General features: G+C 45.3%; 1 protein-coding gene across 12 annotated transcripts in view; it reads right to left on the bottom strand.

Annotated features, from left to right (window-relative positions):
* Nucleotides 1-20466, bottom strand: part of cacna1g (calcium channel, voltage-dependent, T type, alpha 1G subunit) — a 351444-nt gene that overhangs the window by 123060 nt on the left and 207918 nt on the right. For all 12 annotated transcript variants that reach the window (XM_029764702.1, XM_029764694.1, XM_029764695.1 and 9 more), the window contains exons 9-12: nucleotides 19340-20240; nucleotides 18765-19153; nucleotides 2484-2635; nucleotides 818-1003 (exon numbers count right to left, since the gene is read on the bottom strand). In XM_029764702.1, coding sequence (XP_029620562.1) covers nucleotides 818-1003; nucleotides 2484-2635; nucleotides 18765-19153; nucleotides 19340-20240 — 1628 coding nt within the window. The remainder of the gene's footprint in view (nucleotides 1-817; nucleotides 1004-2483; nucleotides 2636-18764; nucleotides 19154-19339; nucleotides 20241-20466) is intronic.

Below are 20466 nucleotides of genomic sequence, written 5' to 3'. Positions count from 1 at the left end.
GTGTGTGTGTGTGTGTGTGTGTGTGTGTGTGTGTGTGTGTGTGTGTGTGTGCGTGCGCGTATGTGTGCGAGCGTGTGTGTGTGTGTGTGTGTGTGTATGTGTGCGAGCGTGTGTGTGTGTGTGTGTGTATGTGTGCGAGCGTGTGTGTGTGTGTATGTGTGCGAGCATGTGTGTGTTTGTGTGTGTGTATGTGTGCGAGCGTGTGTGTGTATGTCTGCGAGCGTGTGTGTATGTGTGTTTGTGTGTGTATGTGTGCGAGCGTATGTGTATGTGTGTGTGTGTATGTGTGCGAGCGTGTGTGTGCGATCGTGTGTGTATGTGTGTGTGTGTATGTGTGCGAGCGTGTGTGTAGGCTGTATAGAACTTATACATAGATTTCATTTTGCTGAGCTTGCCAGTGGCTAAACAGGATGCACGAGGGATGCTGATAAAAAGAGGGAATCTCCACTCGTTTGTGTCATTGTATCCTCTCGTTCTCATTCCTCCTGGCATATGTCTCTTTTGTTTGTTTATTCCCCACCAGATTTCTGATGAAGTGGAGCACTCTTTACCTCTCTGTCTTCCTCTTCCCTTTCTCTCGACCTACCTATCTAGCACCCTCAATTTCTCTCTTTATCCATCCATCCCGCACCTTTTTTACTTGCCTGTATCACCTAGTGTCTTTCTACCTCCCCTCCACTTGCTTCTTTCCCTCCTCACTTTGAGACAATGACGATAAAGGTTGCCCCTCATTTCTATATAACCGTGTGTCAGCTTGTGTCTGACATATGTGTCAAAATGACACATTTCTTTTTACACATTTCGCAAAGGCCCATACCTGAAGATGAAAATGAAGAGCATGAGTAGCATACAGAAGGTGGCCACGTTGTCCATCGTCTTCATCAGCACCACCAGCTGTCTCTGTAGAGCGGGCATGAAGCGCACCAGCTTCAACACACGCATCAGCCTGAAGGTACGCAACACAGACAGACCACCGCCCTGCTGACCCACGATCTCCCATACACTGAAGAGAGATAGAGAACACATAGTATATATGTTTATAAACTGGGTGGTTCGAGCCCTGAATACTGATTGGCTGACAGCCGTGGTATATCAGACCCTGTACCAAAGGTATGACAAAACATACATTTTTACTGCTGTAATTACGTTGGTAACCAGTTTAAATTCGAAATAAGACACCACAGGGGTTGTGGAGTGCCTAAGAACAGCCCTTAGTCGTGGTATACTGGCCGTATAGCACACACTCTCGGGCCTTACTGCTTAAATATACTATATGCCATTTAGCAGACGATTTTATCCAAAGCGATTTACAGTCTAGAATGCATACATTTGTTTTACGTATGGGTCCTACTGGTAATCAACCCAATATCCTGGTGTTGCAGGCACCATGCTCTACCAACTGAGCTACAGAGGACCACACATATTCAGTGCCCGCTACAGGATGAGCCACTCATCGGAAGGAGAGTGATCTGAAAAGTGAGGCCTTGATATCTTACACAGTAAAGACTGTCAGTGTGCCATAAGTTCGAAACTAATTTGTCATGTAAATCAAACACTGCCTTGTTTATGACAGCCTAATCTCGGACACCCAGAACTAGAATACGAGGCAAGACTGCCTTCTCGTCTTGTGCACCAGAGGCATGGAATAGTCTACAATCCATGGTTCATCTAGATATTTTAGTGCCACTGAATGAATTTAAAGGCTGGATCATGTTGTTGTATTATATTGTTGTGTGTTTTAATTCTGTAATGTATTGATTGTTGCTGCCTTATTGGCCAGGTCTCTCTTGAAAAGAGACTCTGGGTCTCAGTGGGCTTTTCCTGGTTAAATAAAAGTTAAATAAAATAAATAAATAAAAAATATTGCGTAATTGCGTCAGATGCTCAATTTAGTTTTGGGGGAGACGTGTTATATTGAAACAGTACTGACAAGACTAGAAATGTCTCTAACTCTCTAAACACAAATTCTCAGACAGTTTCAGGCAAGTATATGGGCCCTCCCCTTCCTAAATTTGAAAGATGCGAGCGCCTGCGAAATCCTGATTTGTCCAAATTATCAGTGATGAAAAATCTGCATAGCGGAACAACCCACTGTGCAAAAACCGGTTGACTCAATGTTTCCACGTCACTTCAACACCCCAAAATGAATGTGATGATGTTGAATCAACGTGGAAACTAATTGGATTTGCAAAAGTCATCAACGTAAGGGCATTTCATCTTTTTTTCAGACAACTTTTAACCTAAATCCACCAACACGGTACATTTTTGGGGTTAATTTCACATTGAATGCACGTTAGTTGACGACAACCAAATGTAAATCAAAACTAGACGTTCAGCTGACGTCTGCGCCCAGTGCGAAAGTTCCTCGCTAGTCGTGGCATCCCACAGTCTGTCGACAGATGCTTCTACCATTTATGTTACGTGCTTCAGTCCATGGGAGACTAACGACAATCTGGTGTAGTTTGTTGTGTCTTAGACCTTACCTGATCACCACTATGATTCCGTCAAAAATGTTGTAGGGATTTTTGATGTATCCGAATGGCCCATAGACCAACACCTTGAGTAACATCTCCAAGGCAAACAGACTGGTGAACACTATGTTACTGATCTCCAACGCATTGGTCAGCTCATCGGGCTGGGGGAGAGAGAGATGGAGAGAGAGCGGGGAAAATGGAGGAGAAGATTGAGAGATAGAGAGAGAGAAGGGAGAGAGACAGAGGGAGAGAGAGGAATCATAAAACATAGTTATATCCAATACACACAAACAAACACACCCGCTGATTAGAAAAGGAAATATGTCAGCGACATCTGTTTTCAGCAACCATCAGAGAAGTGTACTGTTAATCCCACAGCTAAATGAAACACATAGGGAGTGTGTGTGTGTGTGTGTGTGTGTGTGTGTGTGTGTGTGTGTGTGTGTGTACGGTACTATGTTTTGTGTAGGTATATGGGCCATAGAATACAGTACTGTGTATCTGGAGCATCAAAGAGTTAGCAGCGGCATATGTTACATGTTATGTTCTGCTGTATGTGTGTGATACAGAGACATCAATACAGCTGGAATCAAACGGCGATGACATTGCCTGTGTGTGTGTGTCACTTTCCAACATGTACAGGTAAGTCTGCACATATGTGTGTGTGCTTTGTGTCTCTCTCCCTCTCTCGCTAAGGCTATTTCAGGGTGAAGTGAAGGTCTGCGGCTCCAAAACTGTTCTCTGGTCTTATTCTGTTTATTCCCTAATACCGTGGTACACAACCACCAAATCACTCAATCGCACACTACATCAATCACAATCCTGCTCAGGTCAAGTTCAGAGCACATGAATGCAGACGTGTGCGCGTGCAGACACACACACACACTGTTGTAATAGATGTGGTTGATAAGCCAGTAGATGGAGAAACATTTTTACGAGGTGAGAGGGGATTGGACGAGAGACATCTGGGATAGGTAATATATTGAGCTGGAGTGTGTATTATGCGTGTGTATTTGCATGTGTGTGTGTGTGTGTGTGTGTGTGTGTGTGTGCTTTTTGTTTCTTTCTTCTCTTGTTACAGACCATATATTAAGCATTCTTCAACTCACGTGCTGTTACTGTTATAGAATGCGACCTTAGATGCCCCCATCAGAACACCTCTCCCTCCCTCCTTCCCTCCCTCCCTCCCACCCAACACACACACACACACACCACACTCACTAACAGACACACACACACATACACATACACACACACACACACGCATTGGTTGGATGAGGGTAAGTGTCAGAAATAGTACGGTACTGCATCACGGGCAGTCAGGAACAAACAGCAGCACCATTAGATTACATTATATCAGATTAGATGAGATTAGATTAGAGTTAACCAGATTACAAGACCAAACCTCTACTCCTCATCTCACTCCCTCACGTCTCATTAAGGAGGAAATAGCCATCTTGTGTGTGCATGTGAAAGTGCACGTGTGAGTGTCTGTGTGTGTGTGTTCACGCGTGCGTGTCCGTGTGTGTGTGTGCAAGTCTGTGTGTGTGTGTGAGAGAAAAAGACACACAGAGAGAGAGAGAGAGAGAGAGAGAGAGAGAGAGAGAAAGAGAGAGAGGGTGGGGGGGGTAGAGAGAGATGGAGGGTGGTTGAAAAGCATCCATTGTTAGTGGAAGTTGCTGTGCTGAAGCTTTTTAGCAAGGCCTTGGGGCCATCAATATTGATCTGTGCTTGTTGCTGTTAACAAGTCAGCCATTTCTGGGTCACTTAATGTCCCAAACACTCAATCTCTATTTAGGAACTCAACCTTCACAGCTGCTATCTCATAAGAGGTCTCCTAAATGGCTGTGCTATCCTAGAAGGGTGAATGCTCAGACAAATCAAATCAACGTTTATTGGCCGTGTACATAGATTTGCATATGTTATCGCAGGGGCCAGCAAAATGCTTGTGTTTCTAGCTCCAACAGTGCAGTAATACCTAGCAATAAAAATACAAATAAGTACAATACATAATCCAGAAAAATTAAGAAATTAAGACATTTCAGAACGAGCAATTTCAGAGACCGGAATACTGTATATACATATAATGGTGTGTTTTGTATGTAAACATTATTAAAGTGACCAGTGTTCAATGACTTACAATACAATATATACAGTTGAAGCCGGAAGTTTACATACACCTTAGCCAAATGCATTTAATTAAACTCAGTTTCTCACAATTCCTGACATTTAATCCTAGTAAAAATTCCCTGTCTTTAGGATCATCACTTTATTTTAACAATGTGAAATGTCATAAAAATAAAACAGAGAACTATTTATTTCAGCTTTTATTTCTTTCATCACATTCCCAGTGGGTCAGAAGTTTACATACACTCAATTAGTATTTGGTAGCATTGCCTTTAAATTGTTTAACTTGGGTCAAACGTTTCGGGTAGCCTTCCACAAGCTTCCCACAATAAGATGGGTGAATTTTGGCCCATTCCTCCTGACAGAACTGGTGTAACTGAGTCAGGTTTGTAGGCCTCCTTGCACACACACACTTTTTCAGTTCTGCCAACAAATTTTCGATGGGATTGAGGTCAGGGCTTTGTGATGGCCACTCCAATACCTTGACTTTGTTGTCCTTAAGCCATTTTGCCACAACTTTGGAAGTATGCTTGGGGTCATTGTCCATTTGGATGACCCATTTGTGACCAAGCTTTAACTTCCTGACTGATGGCTTGAGATGTTGCTTCAATATATCCACATAATTTTCCTACCTCATGATGCCATCTATTTTGTGAAGTGCACCAGTCCCTCCTGCAACAAAGCACCCCCACAACATGATGCTGCCACCTCCATGCTTCACGATTGGGATGTGTTCTTCGGCTTGACAGCCTCCCCCTTGTTCATCCAAACATAACAATGGTCATTATTTTTTTATTTCACCTTTATTTAACCAGGTAGGCTAGTTGAGAACAAGTTCTCATTTACAACTGCGACCTGGCCAAGATAAAGCAAAGCAGTGTGACACAGACAACAACACAGAGTTACACATGGAGTAAACAATAAACAAGCCAATAACACAATAAACAAGTCAATGACACAGTAGAAAAAAAGAAAGTCTATATACAGTGTGTGCAAAAGGCATGAGGAGGTAGGCAATAAATAGGCCATAGGAGCGAATAATTACAATTTAGCAGATTAACACTGGAGTGATAAATGAGCATATGATGATGTGCAAGTAGAAATACTGGTGTGCAAAAGAGCAGAAAAGTAAATCAAATAAAGACAGTATGGGGATGAGGTAGGTAGATTGGGTGGGCAATTTACAGATGGACTATGTACAGCTGCAGCGATCAGTTAGCAGCTCAGGTGATGTTTAAAGTTGGTGAGGGAAATAAAAGTTACATTTTTGTTTCATCAGACCAGAGGACAATTCTCCAAAAAGTACTTTCTTTTCACCATGTGCAGTTGCAAACCGTAGACTAGCTTTTTTATGGCGGTTTTGGAGCAGTGGCTTCTTCCTTGCTGAGCGGCCTTTCAAGTTATGTCAATATAGGACTCATTTTACTGTGGATATAGATACATTTGTACCTGGTCCTCCAGCATCTTCACAAGGTCCTTTGCTGTTGCTCTGGGATTGATTTGCATTTTTTCGCTCCAAAGTATGTTCATCTCTAGGAGACAGAACGCGTCTCCTTCCTGAGCGGTATGACGGCTGCGTGGTCCCATGGTGTTTATACTTGCGTACTATTGTTTGTACAGATGAACGTGGTACCTTCAGGCATTTGGAAATTGCTCCCAAGGATGAACCAGACTTGTGGAGGTCTACCATTTTTTTCTGAGGTCTTGGCTGATTTCTTTTGATTTTCCCATGATGTCAAGCAAAGAGGAATTGTGATACAGTGAATTATAACTGAAATAATCTGTCTGTGAACAAGTGTTGGAAAAATTACTTGTGTCATGCACAAACTAGATGTCCTAACTGACTTGCCAAAACTATAGTTTGTTAACAAGAAATTTGTGGAGTGGTTGAAAAACGAGTTTTAATGACTCCAACGTACGTGTATTTAAAGTTCCGACTTCAACAGTACATACACTACATGACCAAAAGTGTGTGGACACCTGCTCTTCGAACATCTCATTCCAAAATCATTGGCATTAATATGGAGTTGGTCCACCATTTGCTGCTATAACAGCCTCCACTCTTCTGGGAAGGCTTTCCACTAGATGTTGGAACATTACTGCGGGACTTGCTTCCATTCAGCCACAAGAGCATTAGCGAGGTTGGGCACTGATGTTGGGCGATTGGACCTGGCTCACATTCGGCATTCCAATTCATTCCTAAGGTGTTCGATGGGGTTGAGGTCAAGGGCTCTGTGCAGGCCAGTCAAGTTCTTCCACACCGATCTCGACAAACCATTTCTGTATGGAACTCGCTTTGTGCATAGGAAAATTGTCATGCTGAAACAGGAAAGGGCCTTCCCCAAACTGTTGCCACAAAGTTGGAAGCACAGATTAGTCTAGAATGTCATTGTATGCTGTAGAGTTAAGATTTCCCTTCAATGGTACTAAGGGACATAGCCCAAACCATGAAACACATCCCCAGACCATTATTCATCCTCCACCAAACTTTACAGTTAGCACTATGCACTGGGGCAGATAGCCTTTTCCTGGCATCCGCCAAACCCAGATTCGTCCATCAGACTGCCAGATGGTGAAGCATGGTTCATCACTCCACATCACTCCAGAGTTTCCACTACTCCAGAGTCCAATGGCGATGAGCTTTACACCACTCCAGCCGACGCTTGGCATTGCACAGGGTGATCTTGGGCTTGTGTGCGGTTACTCGGCCATGGAAACCCATTTCAAGAAGCTCCAGACGAACAGTTCTTGTGCTGACGTTGATTCCAAAGGCAGTTTGAACTCGGTAGTGAATGTTGCAACAGAGGACAAACTATTTTTACGTGCTACGTGAATCAGCACTCAGCAGTCCCATTCTGTGAGCTTGTGTGGCTGAGCCGTTGTTGCTCCTAGATGTTTCCACATCCCAATAACAGCATTTACAGTTGACCGGGCAGCTCTAGCAGGGCAGAAATTTGACGAACTGACTTGTTGGAAAGGTGGCATCCTATGACGGTGCCATGTTGAAAGTCACTGAGATCTTCAGTAAGGCCATTCTACTGCCAATGCTTGTCTATGGAGATTGCATGGCTGTGTGGTCGATTCGTCAAGTGCGCTATTGGCCTACCATTGGGCAATCGGGTGACTCCGATGACCGTGTCTGCAGTAACGTAGCAGACATAAAAGTTGATATGGCAAAGTTGATACTGTGAGATTTCAAAACGTTTAAAACCATGATTAGAGAGAGTCTGTCAACGAATACAGAAAAGAGATGCTGTTTTTATGAGTGACTTCAGGTTTATTAAGTTCTGTCAACACTTTGTATTCAACACTTTTATAAGCCATAAAATGCGCGTTCTTCCTATTTCCACTCAGTGCCACGACAAGCACTGCAGCAGTAATGAATGAGTAGGAAAGTGTATCGATAGGCTTGCTTTGTTGTTATTATTAGCGACTTGGGTCTTTTTTAATATCGAAGGAATAGTTCACTTTCTCTGTTCATAGGAGTAACAACATGAATTTGTACATGACTCTAAATAATGCGTTGCGACTCGAGTTTCGCCATCAGCTGGAAGACGGTGTCTCTTTTTGGTCAGTGTCAGTGGAGGAAAGGGTGAGCGGAGTGAAGTTTGTAATTTCCACTTTAAAATGTCAGACTTGATTTGCTACAAAAATGTCCATTCATTATAATCCACACAATAACTCACATGTCCTGTTGCTGCAGCATTATTTTCCTGCTGTGAGAAACTTGTCAAATTAAGATCCTACACCTGTATAATGCCAGACACTCTTAGACAATAGGTTGACTGTAACTCTACATTTTGTGAGCTGAGATAATATTTATCCTGCTTGACTACAGGAATGTAGACCTGGCAGACAAGATGGCTGCCACACCACCACCCTCCCTCCCCTCCCAGAGCCAGACCTGAAACCTCTGTTTTCTTATTAACAATGAAGAGATGTGAACTGTACGAAATGTAAAGATGTAAAGAGAGAGCGAGCGAGAAAGAGAGAACGGGAGTAAGTTAGAGAGAGGAAGTTCAGGGGGAAAAAATCCCACCATTAGCAAAGGAAGGAAGAGAGATGGATGGATGCCAAGGGACGGGCAGGAGGGGTTGAAAGGCCCCTCACTCATTTGTTTACTGTAAAGAACAAAAGGTGGGTATCCTTCATGTAAAGTAGAAAACTGCCCTCTGTTTAAATAGAGCAGCCTATGTCACATAGTTGGAAACAGGGCAACTATTTACACACACACACACACACACACACACACACACACAGACACACACACACACACACACACACACCATAAAAGGTCACGCTCTTACAGTAACTGCGGAGAGAGAGCAGATACATCCTCTATCTATCCACTCCCTCCACCCCTTTTCCCCTCTCTCCCCCTCCTCCTGTCCTGACCTTGGAGTGGAAGGAGTGTCTGGAAGGTCAAGCTGGGTGTTACAAGTCATGTGTGTGTGTGTGTGTGTGTGTGTGTGTGTGTGTGTGTGTGTGTGTGTGTGTGTGTGTCTGTGTGTGTGTGTGTGTGTGTTACTATAGTGTAAATACTATAGTATTTACTGTAGTGTTTTTGCAGAATGTACTGTAGTATACTGTCGTATTTCCAGTAGTGTTTTCACAGACTGTAGTATACTGTAGTATTTATTGTATTTAATTATCTTTCAAAAAGAATAAGGCCTTCTCCTTCAGGAAACCCACTGGAGAAATACTAAACACATTTTCCATAACTATAAAATACTTATTTCCCTCATATTAAAATGCAAATCAATTTATAACATTTTTGACATGCGTTTTTCTGGATTTTTTGTTGTTATTCTGTCTCTCACTGTTCAAATAAACCTACCATTAAAATTATAGACTGATCATTTCTTTGTCAGTGGGCAAACGTACAAAATCAGCAGGGGATCAAATACTTTTTTCACTCACTGTAGTGTGGTCTACAGCTTATCATGAGATACTCTACCTCAGGCGAGCAAAACCTTGAGACTTCCTTAGATATCGTGCACCAGCTGTTGTTTACAAATATACACAGGCCCCCGCCCCGTGTCTTACCAGAGGCTGATAGTGTATAACCCGATAGAGTATATAACCCACCAGCTGTTTGTTATTAATGCCGTCGTTCAGCCACGACTCAGTGAAAAAATGTTAATGTCCCGTTCTTAGGATATACGTGCTTTCAGTTCGTCAAATACATTTTCCAGCGATTGAACGTTCACTAACAGAACGGATGGCAAAGGCAGATTAGCCACTCGTCGCCTGATCCTCACAAGGCACCCCAATCTCTTTCCGCAAAATCTCTGTTTCTTTCTCCACGGAATGACAGGGGTGAGGGCCTGTTCGGGTGTTTGGAGAATATCCTTCCCGTCCGACTCATTAAAGAGAAATTCTTCGTCCAATTCGAGGTGAGTAATCGCTGTTCTGATGTCCAGAAGCTATTTTCGGTCATAAGAGACAGTAGTAGCAACATTAAGTACAAAATAAGTTACAGACAATGCGCAAAAACTAGCAAAATAGCACGGTTGGTTAAGAGCCAATAAAACAGCAGCCATCCTCTCCGGCGCCATCATTCACTTCTGCAATGAAATACTGTAGTATTTTCTACAGTTAAAACAAATTGAGGCCTGTAGTGTTTTTGCGGACATTACTGTAGTATTTACTATTCTACTGTATACTACAACATTCTATAGTAAGTACTACACATGACCGAGGGATACTACAGTGTGTGGTATAGTAGCGGCAGGTAGCCTAGTGGTTAGAGCATTGGGCCAGTAACCCAAAGATTGCTGGATTGAATCCCTGAGCTAACGAGGTAAAAATCAGTCGTTCTGCCCCTGAGCAAAGCAGTTAACCAACCCACTGTTCCCCAGGCGCCAAAGACATGGATGTCAATTATGGAAGCCCCCCACTCTGATTCAGAGGGGTTGGGTTAAATGTGGAAGACACAGTTCAGTTGAATGCATTCAGTTGTACAACTGACTAGGTATCCCCCTTTACTACAGTTTACCACAGAATTCTATAGTAAGTACTGTAGTATCTACCACAGGGAGTGAAAAGGCAACATGTCTGTGTGTGTGTGTGTGGGGGGGGGGGGGGGGGGTATGTCAGTGTGTAATAAGTTGTCCAAGATTGGATTGCATCACTCTTTGCCTGACCTGTTTTTGTGTGTTTGTTAAAAATCACATATGCAGACAACCCGGTGTCGACCATCATTATGAACTATATATTGTGTTTATTGCACACCACACACACACACACACACACACACACACACACACACACACACACACACACACACACACACACACACACACACACACACACACACACACACAGTCAGACACACACAGCTGCAGCAGCGGGGGATCGTGCATAATGGTAAATTGATAGCTAGGCCATCTGAATCAGACGCACCCATCCTGTTAGTCATCATAATAATCAAACATTAATAAGACCATTAAATCTAATTACTGGCAGCAGAAATATTGATTGGCCTTTGCAAATAGATAGAGCATGATGAAGTGTGTGTGTGTGTGTAGGGGAGGGGGTAGGGGTAGGGTAGAATAGAGTCCCCCCTCCCATTCTGATTGAGTGTTCCAATGTTCCAGCTTCCCTGTGAAGTTCTCCTCGGACTCCTGGGGAATTCTGGCAGGGACACACTCCCTCAGTCCTTTTATCCCCCAGCCGACCCACATGGTGTGTTGCGAGTGTGTGTGGGTTTGTGTGTGTGTGCGTGTGCGCGTGGAGCAGGCATCCAGATTCACAGGGTTACTATCGTTCTCTGACCCGGTCGCTCAGCAAACACTATCAAACGCCAATTACACACACACACACACACACACACACACACACACACACACACACACACACACACACACACACACACACACACACACACACACACACACACACACACATACTGCTGAAAGTTTTAGGAGAGAGTTTTATAGTTTTCGGCTCCCTCCTCTCCTCTCCCCATCCAACCATCCCTCTCCCTCTTCTCTGCTCCCTCGTTATTCAATTTTTTTCTTTCTCTCCCTCGTTCCCATTCTTTGTCTGGGTTCTTCTGACATGGATTCCTAATCTCTAGACGAGGCTGGGAAAGTTTGGAGAGACAAAACATTGATTTGAGTGTGTGCAAGAGTGTGTGAGTTTGTCCTTATGTGTGCCTGTGTGAAAAGTTTGCTGTGGCAAAACATTGATCTACACTCATCCAATCCTACAACCACATTGACTATTATATACAATATCATCCCATGAAGGTCTTTCTCAGCCATTAAGGAGCTGAGACTTTGTGGTGGTCTTCTGTAGTTAGACACTGTATGAGTGAGGGGGGATAGAGAAAGGGAGAACCAGACATTCCAGTCGGTGAAGTCTTGTTCAGAACCATACCTCCAAGTTCTCTCTGTAAGTATTCTATTTTATTGTGACCACATTTTGTTGAATTTTTTACAAATAAATCATTGGGGGTTACAGGAACAATAGTCAAAAATATTTGTACAGTATTCAAACAAGAAAACTAAAAAGAAGTGGGCCTCCGCCCCCACCTCTCATCCCATTTCCCCAACCCTACCCAGCCAACATGTCTCCCTCCAACTTACTTTCTCCATCTCTCTCTCTTTTCCAAGTGGGTTGGGTGGCTAGTCTCTCTATTCCCCCAAGACAGAGGGCTCGGACCCCAATGCTCTTTAACACTTTGAGGAAGTTGGCGCGATACAGCTACAAAAGTACACTCCCCCCCAACACAACTTTCACTGTCTTCTTGTAAGCAACATCCTTGGCACTTCCAGGCAGCCGCTCGAGAGTAACAATGGTTTAAATGTTTGTTGGTGTTGTTGTTTTTTATGTGCCGCACTGCATACTTTTCCCTGCTCTTTTAACAGATTAAGCATGGCTTTGACAACGATGGATTGTACAAAAGTTGTGGAATACTCATCACATTTTCTACAGATTTACAAAAAACATACACCTCCACTGGCACCGCATATCGGAGACAAACTTCAGTGCTTCGGGATAATGCGCGCACGAAACCAGGTGGGAGGGACTACAGCTGGTAAGGGCAGACGGAGGAAAAAACTGACAATCGAAGGTAACGGACCTAAAATATTTAGAAAACACAATCTCTCACGTGAATGCAGAGTTCTAAGTGAATTATGTGATGTCACAAATACGTCCAGAAACGTCCCAGAGGCTCCGAATATGCTTGTTTGTAAATCAAGATCATTGATAAACAAATGGATGAATTTGAACTGCTTCTTCAATCAGTAAATGCAGACATGGGATGTGTCACTGAAACTTGAGCCCACGAAAATATCCCAGATTAATTATCAGCTGTTCAGAAATGACAGGTCCAGATGGGATGAGAGGAGGGGCCGTGGCTATGTATGTGAACCACAGTATGCAGGCAAAGTGAAGAAGTGACCTAGAGAAAGAGGAATTTGAGTCTATGTGGTTTCACCTCCTACTGGCAGGGGACTGTTCCTGGTGCCTGGAAGATTGCCAATGTGTGTCCCCATACCTAAAGTGTCAAACCCATGTACAACGAGTGACTGGAGGCCCATCTCTCTAACTTCATGTCTTGGAAAAATCCAGGAGAGCTTCATCATAAAAAACTCATGCCAAAAGTTCTGAGTGCACAAATCAGTATGCCTACCTACCAAAGTCCAGCATTACTACCGCCCTTGTGAAGGCTACACACTCCTGGCTGACAGCTACAGACTCCATTAAAAACAACAATGGGGAGGGTGTTACTTGCTGACATGTCCAAAGCCTTTGATCGGGTAGACCACGCAAAGCTCCTGCAACATCTTTCTGACATTTGTCCAAAGTTACTAGCCTGGCTCCACAGCTACACCACAGGAAGAAGGCAGAGGGTGATGGTTACTAGCCCGGCTCCACAGCTACACCACAGGAAGAAGGCAGAGGGTGATGGTTACTAGCCCGGCTCCACAGCTACACCACAGGAAGAAGGCAGAGGGTGATGGTTACTAGCCCGGCTCCACAGCTACACCACAGGAAGAAGGCAGAGGGTGATGGTTACTAGCCTGGCTCCACAGCTACACCACAGGAAGAAGGCAGAGGGTGATGGTTACTAGCCTGGCTCCACAGCTACACCACAGGAAGAAGGCAGAGGGTGATGGTTACTAGCCTGGCTCCACAGCTACACCACAGGAAGAAGGCAGAGGGTGATGGTTACTAGCCCGGCTCCACAGCTACACCACAGGAAGAAGGCAGAGGGTGATGGTTACTAGCCCGGCTCCACAGCTACACCACAGGAAGAAGGCAGAGGGTGATGGTTACTAGCCCGGCTCCACAGCTACACCACAGGAAGAAGGCAGAGGGTGATGGTTACTAGCCCGGCTCCACAGCTACACCACAGGAAGAAGGCAGAGGGTGATGGTTACTAGCCTGGCTCCACAGCTACACCACAGGAAGAAGGCAGAGGGTGATGGTTACTAGCCCGGCTCCACAGCTACACCACAGGAAGAAGGCAGAGGGTGATGGTTACTAGCCCGGCTCCACAGCTACACCACAGGAAGAAGGCAGAGGGTGATGGTTACTAGCCTGGCTCCACAGCTACACCACAGGAAGAAGGCAGAGGGTGATGGTTACTAGCCCTGGCTCCACAGCTACACCACAGGAAGAAGGCAGAGGGTGATGGTTACTAGCCTGGCTCCACAGCTACACCACAGGAAGAAGGCAGAGGGTGATGGTTACTAGCCGATGTAGGACTGTCCCGAGCCATACCATTAACCAGCATCAAAGAGGACATTTCCATGGGCTTGGAGGCAAAGCAGCTGGAAGAGTGGGCCACATTCAACAACATGCTCCTGAATGGGAAAAAGTCTGCAAATTGGGATATGTTTTTCTAGAGACCATCCACAACCTGCACCACTAATCCTAGGAGGACAGAAAGTACCAGTGGTAACAACAACTAAGTATCTTGGTTTTCATCTAGACTCTAACCTCAGTGGTGACACACATGTGGAGCAGTCAGTGAGGAAGGCCTCAAAACGCCTGACTGTTCTTGCCAGAAATGGCCTTCCCACTGAAGATCTGGTCACAGTCAATACTACACTGTTCAGACCTTGTCTGGAGTACGGTGGAGTGATGTTAGTTGGATGCAGTAAAAAGCAGCAGGCCCAACTAGACAGGGTGCAGAGGAGGGCCTTGAGGATCATCTCCAGAGGTGAAGCAGTCCAACCACAGCTCCCGTCACTGCAGAGCAGGCGAGAGCAGGCTGCAGTGCACCTGGTGAAGGACATTCACACTCTTGACCATCCACTGAATTACCTGCTCCATCCAAAAAGAGGTAACTGCACCACCAGGCTCCTGAGAAACAGCCACGAACTGTCCTGTATAACTGCCCGTACGAACCGCCTGCGAAACACCACTCTACCCACTGCTATCAGACTGTACAGTCATGGCCAAACGTTTTGAGAATGACACAAATATTAATTTCCACAAAGTTTGCTGCTTCAGTGTCTTTAGATATTTTTGACAGATGGTACAATGGAATGCTGAAGTATAATTACAAGCATTTCATAAGTGTCAAAGGCTTTTATTGACAATTACATGAAGTTGATGCAACGATTCAATATTTGCAGTGTTGACCCTTCTTTTTCAAGACCTCTGCATGCTGTCAATTAACTTCTGGGCCACATCCTGACTGATGGCAGCCCATTCTTGCATAATCAATGCTTGAAGTTTGTCAGAATTTGTGGGTTTTTGTTTGTCCACCCGCCTCTTGAGGATTGACCACAAGTTCTCAATGGGATTAAGGTCTGGGGAGTTTCCTGGCCATGGACCCTAAATATCGATGTTTTGTTCCCCGAGCCACTTAGTTATCACTTTTGCCTCATGGCAAGGTGCTCCATCATGCTGGAAAAGGCATTGTTCGTCACCAAACTGTTCCTGGATAGTTAGGAGAAGTTGCTCTCGGAGGATGTGTTGGTACCATTCTATATTCATGGCTGTGTTCTTAGGCAAAATTGTGAGTGAGCCCACTCCCTTGGCTGAGAAGCAACCCCACACATGAATGGTCTCAGGATGCTTTACTGTTGGCATGACACAGGACTGATGGTAGCGCTCACCTTGTCTTCTCCGGACAAGCTTTTTTCCGGATGCTCCAAACAATTGGAAAGGGGATTCATCAGAGAAAAGGACTTTACCCCAGTCCTCAGCAGTCCAATCCCTGTACCTTTTGCAGAATATCAGTCTGTCCCTGATGTTTTTCCTGGAGAGAAGTGGCTTCTTTGCTGCCCTTCTTGACACCAGGCTATCCTCCAAAAGTCTTCGCCTCACTGTGCGTGCAGATGCACTCACACCTGCCTGCTGCCATTCCTGAGCAAGCTCTGTACTGGTGGTGCCCCAATCCCGCAGCTGAATCAACTTTAGGGGACGGTCCTGGCGCTTGCTGGACTTTCTTGGGCCCCTGAAGCCTTCTTCACAACAATTGAACCGCTCTCCTTGAAGTTCTTGATGATCCGATAAATGGTTGATTTAGGTTCAATCTTACTGGTAGCAATATCCTTGCATGTGAAGCCCTTTTTGTGAAAAGCAATGATGACGGCACATGTTTCCTTGCAGGTAACCATGATTGACGGAGGAAGAACAATGATTCCAAGCACCACCCTCCTTTTGAAGTTTCCAGTCTGTTATTCGAACTCAATCAGCATGACAGAGTGATCTCCAGCCTTTTCCTCGTCAACACTCACACCTGTGTTAAGTACTGCAGTGCATCTCCTCCTCGTGGACTGCACCAGATTTGTTAACAAGAGAATCACTGACATGATGTCAGCTGGTCCATTTGTGGCAGGGCTGAAATGCAGTGGAAATGTTACTTTGGGATTCAGTTCATTTGCATGGCAAAGAGGGACTTTGCAATTAATTGCAATTCATCTGCTTACTCTTCCTAACATTCTGGAGTATATGCAAATTGCCATCATACAAACTGAGGCAGCAGACTTTGTGAAAATTAATATTTGTGTCATTCTCAAAACTTTTGGCCACGACTGTATAATAACTCTAGATCTTAAATGGTTTCCCCCCCCCCAAAAAATGTCAATCACATTTTAATATTTACATTTCCATCATGAAAAATGTCCTGGAATGTTTTCAATTGTTCTGTATTCTATTTATGTCATGTATTATGTGTTATATATTTTAAATGAGTGTTTTGCAATTATTAGTCATGTAAATTCTGCATTTCTTCAGTTTCATCTGTGAGCAAGAATAAATAAACTCAAACAAGCTCAAACAAACTATTCCACTGCTGCTAAAGGTCACTGCTCTTCTGAGAACATTTCGACTTCAATAACAAATTCTGTTGAGTGTGGACTCTTTAGTTCACTTTTGAAATATGACAATGCCTAACAAACTTAGATTTTTGAGTGAATTGTAACTTTAAGGGGGACTCTTAAGGGCAGACAGGTCACTCAAGATCCAAGGAGATATTCAACGTTCGTCTTGATCCCCAGGACATTGGGAGATGCCTTAAAAACAGGCCACTAGGGGCAACGGTGAGCACTATTACCATCAAGTTGAGGGCTTGTGGACAAGGATGGCGGATGGGCGTAAGCCATAAGATCCGGCTCCGAGGGTCATGTGTTCAATCCCAATGCTACGCACTAGTTTTTTTTAAGCCTATCCCAAACCTTAACCCTTACATTAACCATTTGGAATGAATGCCTAAACTTAACTTAAATTTGACGTTTATCCCCCTTGGACAAACGCTGAATATTGAGATCTTCTTTACTTGAGCCAGTGTTTCCCAACTCCAGTCCTCGAGTACCCCCAACAGTACACATTTTTGTTGTAGCCCCAGACAAGCACACCTGATTCAACTTGTTAACTAATCATCAAGCCCTCAATGAGTCGCACCAGGTGCGTTTGTCAGGGGCTCCAACAAAAATGTGTACTGTTGGGTGGTACTGGAGGAATGGAGTTGGCTTAAGGGGTGAAACACTGGCTTAAGGGTTGAAAGCACACTCCGGTGGATCTGGTATGGTGTGCTTAGCGTCCAACGGGTCTAGGGAGATCCAGAGTGTGTTTAAAGGGGATTTCTACAAGATAAAACACTCTCTGTGATCTATTATATATGGATGTGGAGGCGAGGGAAGCTGACAGCACCATGTTTAAGCCCCAGACACACATACAGAGACACACACACACACACACACACAGAGACACACACACACACACACACACACACACACACACACACACATACACACACATAGAGACACACACAGAGACACACATCATGTATAAATGCCAAGATACAAACACACACATGCACACGCAATCACCTCATCAAGAATGTGTTTCAACCTATCCACTAATACAAACCTGCTTTAACACCACACGCATATACTCACATCTGTGTGAAATACAGTTACAAATACTGTGTTTGTGTGTTTGTGTGTTTGTGTGTGTGTGTGTGTGTGTGTGTGTGTGTGTGTGTGTGTGTGTGTGTGTGTGTGTGTGTGTGTGTGTGTGTGTGTGTGTGTGTGTCAGCTGGGCGGGAGACCCGGTGGCGTGCTCCCTTCAGGCTATGGCTTGCACACGAGGCATGTGAGAGAGCAAATGAGAGAGAGAGGGAAAGAGAGAGAGAGAAAGACAGGGAGAGACAGAGAGAGAGAGAGAGAGAGCGAGAGAGAGGGAGAGAAACAGAGAGCAATCTCTTTCAGATGTCTGGGGTCCTTCCTCACCCTTCACACACACACACACACACACACACACACACACACACACACACACACACACACACACACACACACACACACACACACACACACACACACACACACATACATACACACACAAAAACACACACACACAGACACACACGCTCTCCTACACTTTCACATGGTCACAATTACGCTCCCGTAAACAAGGCAGTCCGGAGTTGCATGAAACACTCAGAGGATTGGGAAGAATGGGAATTCCTCTCCGGCCTCAGGGAATGAAGTTGAGTAAAGGCTAGGAGCGGTTCAACGCACACAGCTACACACAGTCTGAACCACTGCACTCACAGGGAATAGTCTTCAGACTGCAGTTTGGCTTCTCCAATCCCAACTTTCCCCTGTCCTAGCGACACTTACCTACACACAGACACACGAATACAATCCTCCTAAGGATGTACCAAGGAAAACACACACACACACTCACCTGTTCGTGGTATTCGATCCCCATACTCAGTGTATTAATCAGAATGGCGATCATGATCCCTCTTCCGAAGTACTTGCTGTCGACTATCTTCCTAAAGGTGTCACACACCAGCCTCCAGGCCCGGACCACTCGCCCTGCGGTGGTACCCAGCTTTCGCTGCCCCTTCCTGGGCTGACGGCTGTCCCGACGGTCCTTGCGGTCCCTGTGGTGGAGGTCCTGGGTGAACTCGTAGATGCCCTCGCTGTCTGAGTCCCCGGGGTTCTCGTTTCCGTCCGTGCCCTCTGACTCCCCTGCCAGGGCCTTGGCACAGTATGGGCATGACTCAGGGTCAAAGGGGAACGAGGGGTCCAGGGTTCCGATGACACTCAGGTCACGGCTGGATAGCTGGGCTGGAGGGAGGGATGGAGAAGACGATAGGAAGAAAAAACAGATATACTATAGAATCTTTGATGATATTGTATATTTTCAAACATGTACCTCAGAAAAAATAAATGTTCCCCTTTTCTCCCTATTTTCATCACAGTCACATCATGACTTATCCCTCTCACATGGTTTGTGTGTGTTTTATGGTGTACCTGGCATGGGTGTGTGTGTGTCCACCAGACTCGGTGATCCTCTCTCCAAGGTTAGTGGTGGTATATTGAGGTTGAGGTTTATATTACCGATGGTACTAGCTGTAACACTGCCACTTCTAGACTCCATTAGTGCCCTGGGCTGTAGGGTGGGGTAGTTCTTAGGTCCGGGGGCAGCAAAGGGCACAGAGTTCCTCTTCATAGCCCTGGACATGGGGATGGGTGCCAGGGAGAAGGGGCTAGGGGTAGGGGCGAGGGTAGTGGGGGTGGTGGGCTCCAGGTGGCAGTCTGTGTGGCACATGATGCCCAGCACGGGATTGGCTGGTGACGCCGGGGTCGCCAAGTTCAGGTCAGAAGTCGATGGAGGAGGACCCAACATGAGCCGTCCAGCGCCACCGTTGTTGCTATGTGCACCCGTCTCCCCGTCCGCCACTCCTCCCCCGACCCCCTCCACCCCCCTACCCCCTAGTCCCCCCCTCACACTCCCATTCACTAGGTGATAGTGATGATGATGATGGTGATGTTGGTGAACCAAGTGATGAACGGACATAGACCCTTTTCTAGAGACCACAGAACCCTGTCTGGAAGCCTTCCTCCTCCTTCTCTGGCTCCCCCTCTCTCGCTCCAGGGCAGGGGGAGAGGCTGCGATGTTCATCCCAGCACGGCGCATCACGGCCCGGCAGACATGGGCCACCTGCCTGCACCCCTTGCGGATGACGTGGACCAGGAGTTTGAGCAGCTCGTCGTAGCAGGAGCCCGGCTCGGAGAAGGAGGCCAGGGTACTAGCGTTGGACAGGAAACGGATGCGCTGTTCCTTCATCAGCTGGCTCTCCCTCTGCTTGGTCTCACTGAACTGGGTGGCGATGACGACCAGACACAGGTTGATCATGAAGAAAGAGCCAATCTGGAGAGGGGCAACCAGAAACACACACAGAGTTATTCTCTAGAAAGAGTTTTGCACACCTTTTTACCTTGTTTTTATCTGCACTGTTTGGCTTTCAATTACATTTTTTTGTGCAAATAAATAAACTAAACTAAACTAAACTAGAAAGAGTCAATCTGGAGAAGGACAACCAGAAACACAGACAGAGTTAGGATAGGGACAACCAGATACATAAAGAGTTAGAACT

The sequence above is a fragment of the Salmo trutta genome, chromosome 10 (genome assembly GCF_901001165.1).
Source record: "Salmo trutta chromosome 10, fSalTru1.1, whole genome shotgun sequence".
NCBI classification, from domain to species: Eukaryota; Metazoa; Chordata; class Actinopteri; order Salmoniformes; family Salmonidae; genus Salmo; species Salmo trutta.
This window is presented reverse-complemented; position numbering and strand designations above follow the sequence as displayed.